General features: G+C 31.9%; 1 protein-coding gene across 2 annotated transcripts; it reads right to left on the reverse strand.

Moving 5' to 3' along the window:
* Positions 1 to 1,185: 1,185 nt before the first annotated feature.
* SDE5 (silencing defective 5) lies at positions 1,186 to 4,722 on the reverse strand. 2 transcript variants are annotated; one of them, XM_079002534.1, is made up of 11 exons: positions 4,437 to 4,722; positions 2,999 to 3,606; positions 2,866 to 2,891; positions 2,635 to 2,786; positions 2,367 to 2,545; positions 2,206 to 2,291; positions 2,073 to 2,129; positions 1,917 to 1,984; positions 1,725 to 1,825; positions 1,565 to 1,635; positions 1,186 to 1,471 (listed from the first exon to the last, which is right to left on the reverse strand). In XM_079002534.1, coding segments are annotated over exons 1-11 (1,467 nt in total). In that variant the 5' UTR covers positions 4,439 to 4,722; the 3' UTR covers positions 1,186 to 1,354. The 2 variants fall into 2 exon arrangements, with proteins under 2 accessions (XP_078858660.1, XP_078858659.1); XM_079002533.1 differs by having other exon boundaries at positions 2,358 to 2,545.
* Positions 4,723 to 6,727: the final 2,005 nt, after the last annotated feature.

The following is a 6,727-nucleotide window of genomic DNA, read 5'->3' on the forward strand; positions in this document are numbered from 1 at the left end:
AATTTCACATTTAAAGAATGAAGTAAACATCCTAACAATGATGAATTCTGGAGAGAAAAAAAACTTTAATCTAATCTTTTAATCTTTATCAAAAAAATAGCTAAAATTATGAAAATAACCGAACAACTATTGAAATCTCATGTAGCTCTTATTAGACGATTTGAGCTTATGGTTTGAGATTTCATCGTGGATCAAGCCCATGAGCCCATAATATTTAAAGTTGAACAAAAAAGTATAATTACTTTTATATTTTCAGTTGAGAGTCAAAAAAAAACTCAATAATATTTATGCAACGGTATTTGATGTTTATGAAACCTTCTAACTAAATAAAACCATCTAATTCTAATCTCGGATGAGTTAGAGGAACTCATCTGTGACTAATCTAACTCATCTCAAATTTTCATTATTAATACATAACCTTATATATAAGAAAGATATACACTTGTAGATAAGATCTTCTCTAATTTCCTTTAATTTAAAATAAGAACATACAAAAAATTAACACATAATCTATACAAATACTTATCTAACCAAATTTTAGATGTATACTAGAAAATTGAAAAATTAAGTGTTTTCGTCCGCTATAAAAGGATTATTTTTATAATATAAAAATGAAGATAATTTTTTTCCAACCTTAAAAATATGGGCTCATGGACTCAGCCAATTATGAAATCGCCACCGATAAACCTCAACCTCAACTAGCACAAAAAAAGGTCCTCTATGATTTCAGTGGTTGTTTGAGTCATTTTTTAAAAACTTTTAGGCTATATTTTGGAAAAATAATTAAAAGATTAGGCTATATTCGTATTTTTCTCTAACTTCTGTTGTCACACTTCGAGAAAGAAGTAACCATCATAAACGCAATGATAATTTCCATGGTCATAATTAATTTCTAATGTCATTTCATGAAATAAGTAAACATCATAAAAGTAATAATAATTTCTAATATCATTTCAAAAATAAGTAAACATCATAAAAAGCAATGATAACTTCCAATTTCATATTTCACGAAATAAGCAGGCTTCATTAAAGCAATGATGATTTCCAATCTCAAAAGTTTACTTTATACAAATCTTATTCTAAAAAAGTAAAATTCAAGGCAAAACCATATTTTCTATAGGATATGGTTTTTGATAATAGGTTTTCGTTAGTAGATAAAATAGCTGATGTCGCAAAATTAACAAGTAATAAAATATTAGCAGTTTGCTCCTCTGCTACAAGCATTCTTTCATAATAAAGGGGAGACTACCAAACAAGCATCTCCCTCACACTTACAACTTTCTAGTCTTGTGGACGCCAAAAGTTGAATATTATTTGGGAGTTTATCTATTATAAAATAAAAGGTAACTGACTGCTAATTTTTGTTAAAACTTAGTCGTTTAGGATTAACGACATCAACCCTAACAGCCATTGTTTGACCATCCTCTTCGTCACTCCAACTTATTCCATCCCTTTCTAGTAGCTTACATATCTACACACATATACATACAAAATCAAAAAAAAAAAAAAAAAAAAAATCCACAAATTTAAAACAAACAAATCCATGTGAAAGACAATTTCTTACCAAACGTTTACGTGCATTTGGTTTGGTATTATCGCCACTTGTCCCAACCTTCACTTTCAGATAACGAATGGCTGCAAAATACCACCAAACACTCATCATTACTGTATTGATTCACATTTAAAAAAAAAAAAAAAAAAGGTACAAGAGGCCCCCCCCCTACATGGTATGCCACACATAGATTTTAATTGTGTTTTCAACAGACGAATAGCATCTTTTGGATCATATATATTTAAATCGATAGAAACCGCCTCCCCATCATTTCTGCAACCATACACAATAATACATCAAAACTAAAGCCTCCCATTTCATAAAATCAATATTAAAAAAAATAAAAAAATATTTTATTGTTTACCTAGGTTCAGTTAGCATTTTACCAGACCTCTCGTTTGCCTCACGAGCCTTGTCCATATAAAAGTGTCCCTACACCATATTTTAGCCAAATTAATATACTAACAACACAAATGCTAAATAAATGTCACATTAAAAAACAAAAAACACTTCAAGCTACCTGTTTAACAAACTTTTTTGCAAGCTCATAGTCACCTTTGGCATAAGCCTCAGCAGCCTGTGATACATTATTTAAAAAAATGATAAATGAAATATACAAAATTAGTAAAGAGCTAAAAAAAATTCCTGCTTACAGCTCTGTAGTATTTTTTCATTGTGACCCAATGCTCCAATGCAGCTTCTCTTAGCGTCTCATAATTATCTTCAGTTTCTTCATTTCCTGTTTCAAAATAATAAGCATAAGTTGTACAACATGATTTATTATAGAATGAGTGGGTCCCTCTACCATCACAACCATTATTAGCTTCTTTTTCTACAATTGGAGACTTGAATATTGTTACTGGCTCTTCTAAAGGTCCAGTAACTACACCATATTTTCTTGTCCTTGGTTCTCTTCTTGGGCGTATAGGAATAGCTCCTCTTTCAACTCCAGAAGTAAATAGTTTTCCCAATATTTCCTTTTCAAGATTTGACCTGAAAAAACCAAAAAAAACATAATTGTCTCAATCAACATTTGGATATCATATTTATCATACACACACCCAAAACCCAAAGCTTCATACCTTCCTGCAGAATCATTGAATTGTAGCTTCTCTTCAGACTTAATTCCCAAATCTTGAAAGTCTTTACATGTTTGGTCAAGGTCCACCATGCTTGAAGTGGCATTTCCCAAATCCAAAGTGGGAGCTGACATGTTCATTAGTTTCTCCATGCTCTGCATTACCAAATCAAGGTTGAAAAAATCATAGATTAAACAAAAACTTAAAATGTTAACTGATAAACAGAAAACTTACCTCTTGCACATCATACCCACAGCCACCTGGAATTATAAAAAACACATCCAACAATAGAAAGATTAGGATAAAGGTGTTTGGTTATAAGTATGGAAAATTTGAATGATAATTGAATAGGTTCTTAGATTCTTACCAACCACCTGTTTGATTACATCCATGTCTAGTTGGAAGCCATCTCCAAGCATCTTAAGCAGAAAGAGCTCAATATCCTTATTCATAGTTTCAGTTTTTACATTATCTGGTTTTGATTTCTCAACCCAAATCTGGGATGCAGGAATCTCATTTGACATTAACTTCACTGGTTTGGTAATTTCACGGGGTTCTTTAGTTAAAGGCCTTGACCTTCCATAATCAGCACCAATTCTGCCTGAAACTGTACCCATTGATACGCCAGAGTTTCTTGTTTTAGGTCGATAAAGAACCTTTGGAGGCTCATTCATTATTCCCAATCTTGCATAATCAGAACCATTTACACCAGAAACTGTACCCACACAAGTATCAGCAGGTGTAGTAGTACTAACCAAATCATCAGCTGAAATGTGTAAATCATTGCTGGAAGAGCTTCCAAGCATACTACAAAGTATTTCATTAGCTTTATTTATGTCACCCCCTGCTTGGCAATAAGCAGATGCCATGTCATCAGGAGATATCTTTGAGCCAAAAACTTCAAGCAACCATTCCAAGTTCTTCTCATCGTCATTGGAAAAAGATATGCCAGAAGAAGACCCTTTCATCCTTGTCCTTCAAGTCATAAACAAGGATTAATCATCATCATTAACAGTTAACAAAACAGAATGTCAAAAATATGAGTAAACAACTTAAATCTATATGGGGATTGAAATATTCCTTCTAAGTATCCGAAATTACTCATTAGATATTCAAATACCATTAAGGGAAACTATAATTGTTCCATCCTCTCCTAGATCTACCTTAGATTATGCACACATACACGACAACTTCTCATTTCCAATCATTTTATCTTGTTGTGTTTACTCAGTAACACTCAACAGATATATCATATTTCACAATCTATAAGTTATGTTGGAAAATTTATTATTGCCAGAAGGAGTAATTGCCTGTTAAAAGTAGCAATATCTTGATAAATAAGCATAATGTACATATAAGCAATCAATACGCATACTCACAATTACATTAACTACTGATGTTCTTGAGCAATTTTCACAAGCCGAAGTAGTGTGGCTCAATTACTTGCCTGAAAAACATTATAAAACCTAATAGCTAAACTAACTCAGTTTTTTCGTTGGAACATTTTATAGAAATAAGCATAGAGAGGAAGACAGCTAAACAGATCAAAAAGTAAGAAATGACCTATCGACGCAGCGACAAACACACTCAAAACTGTCTCCTCTTAAAAAGCGAACACAAAAATCAAAAATCGACTCACCTGGGGCAAATTCCGCATATGCACAAGTGAATGTATACAAAAATAAAATAATGCTACTGAAGTATTACATACCAACACGCAAAGCATCGGCTAAGTGGAATTATCAGTGATAAACAGAAAAAGTACGATTCATATAATAACAGACTAGAACGTTGGATCTACATACATAGCGCAACGGATAATTGAGGCGTTTCTTGACAAACGTCCAGGTGTTTGTTTGTTGATTGATTTCTCTTCAGTAATCGGTCGGCGTCTTCTTGCAGCGATTGTTTCTTAAGCGATGATGGTAATAAGGTTGCCGATGGCGGAGTTTTGCAAGAAAATAATAGAAAATATAGGGTGGTGAGTACTCTAGTGTGTTTGTTTCGATTAAGCAGGGAACGCGGAAACACACTCCTTCCCTGAGAAACTTCCCTTTCCCGAGAGAACAGAAGGTGATCAAAGTGCAAAAAAATGGGTCATTAGGTATTTATAGGGTGTGTTTGCATTGGTAAAAGATAGGTCAACATTATCAAATATCGTGTCTTTTTGGATTTTTAGATAGGGAAGGATGGATCGAATACTATTTGGGTCTGGGTTTTGGATCCGATAATTACAATTTTACAAATTTTATATTTTTTTGATGTCTATTTAAACTTATACTTTTTTGTGGTTTAATGATCAAATATAACCAATTTCATATTAATCATAATTTAATAATTACTAATAATTATACTTATTTGGATTAATGCAATTTGAGAGACTATTAATTTATTCTACAAAGATATCTCTTTAACAACAATAACATATATAAATGGTGGATCTAATGCTCAAACTATAAACTAATAAACAATAAAGACAAAAGGTTATTACTAGGGTTTCGTTTTTAAGTAAAAGTATATATAATGTTTTAAAAATCGGTTTTTTAGTTGAACCGGTATGGTGACCGGTTCTCGGTTCAACCGGTTCGACTGTCGGGTCAACCTATTTCTATATTTTTCATATTTCTCCTATTTTCCTATACATACATACGTATATAAATCATGAATTTGATGTTTTGAAGTTCAGACATTATATATATATATATATATATATATATATATATATATATATATATATATATATATATATATATAAGTTGTAGATGAATCCAAATACATTAAAATAACACATAACCATAAGTTTTAGGATTTTACATTAATCCATATACATCAAAAAGAAAATAAAGTATAATACCGAAATGAAATATAGTTTTAAATGAATACAAACACATCAAAAAACTTTATAATATTTATCATATGTTTTTATTTAGAGAAAACTAACTAGATATGAAAAAAAATCACCAAAATTTATTATGTAAATGATTTTTTCATGTGTTTTTATTCAATTTAATCGGTTCAACCGGGTTTTTTCTAAAATCCAATCCGGTTCAGAAATTAATGTAAAACCAGTGATAGTTGAACCGCTTCCTCCCCGGTTTCTTGTCTAATTGGTTTGACCGGCCGGTTCAAACCGGTTCAAAAATCTACCGTTGGCTTAGCTAAAGGGATAAGTAAAAGTAGACCTGACAATGGGGCGGGTTTGGAGCGAATCGACCTTGATCCAAACGCGTTTAACAAATTTCAAAATCCAATCCAAACCCGCTCCGTAACCCGCAGGGTTTTGAATAATCAAACTCATACCTTTATCCACCGAATCAACAGATATCCAAACCCGCCCCATAACCCGTAGGCTTTTTGAATAATTAAACAAAAATGTTTATTTAGAAAACGCATTACATACTCGATGACTTTCTATTGGAATTAAATTCACTATTGTAGTAACTTCTGATTGATTTTTGAATGTCGAATGCGGTGATAGAGAGTAACAATTGCAAACTTTCTTCCGGTTGATAATGACTTTATTGATTTATAAATGAAATTAATGGTTTCTTGATGAAATATTAATGAAATGATACAATGATTCTTGTTAATAGACTATCCAAAAGTTGACTCCTCGAGTCCTAAGTAAAAATAGTTTGGTCTTTGGCTTTTTCCCCTTTGGACTTTCTATTATAATTAAAATTAAAATTTAGACATGATAAAATATAAACGTATAATTCTAAAATTTATACAAGGCAGGTTATAAATGGATCAGATCGGTGATGATCCATACCCGACCCTTTTAATAAAAGGGTTAGCGGTTACGGGTCATTAACGAGTAAACGAATCAAAAACTATGCTCTAAACCCATATAATTCTTAAGGGTTAGGATCGGATCAGGGTCAAAACCTACTCCATTGTTAGGCCTAAGTAAAAGTCCAAAAGAAAATAAGCCTGTAAGTTTATTAGATTAACAGCCTCCTCAAACTCATAATGCGACAACAATAAACATTAAGAGTTCATCAAACAAAAAAAAGCAAACAAATCCTTTGAAAACATATCAACAATTTGCAAGGCTGATGGAACATGTGGTAGAGAGGAAGTCCAGTACTAAAGG

Source organism: Lactuca serriola, chromosome 5 (genome assembly GCF_051521515.1).
Source record: "Lactuca serriola cultivar US96UC23 chromosome 5, Lser_US96UC23_V15, whole genome shotgun sequence".
Lineage (NCBI taxonomy): Eukaryota > Viridiplantae > Streptophyta > Magnoliopsida > Asterales > Asteraceae > Lactuca > Lactuca serriola.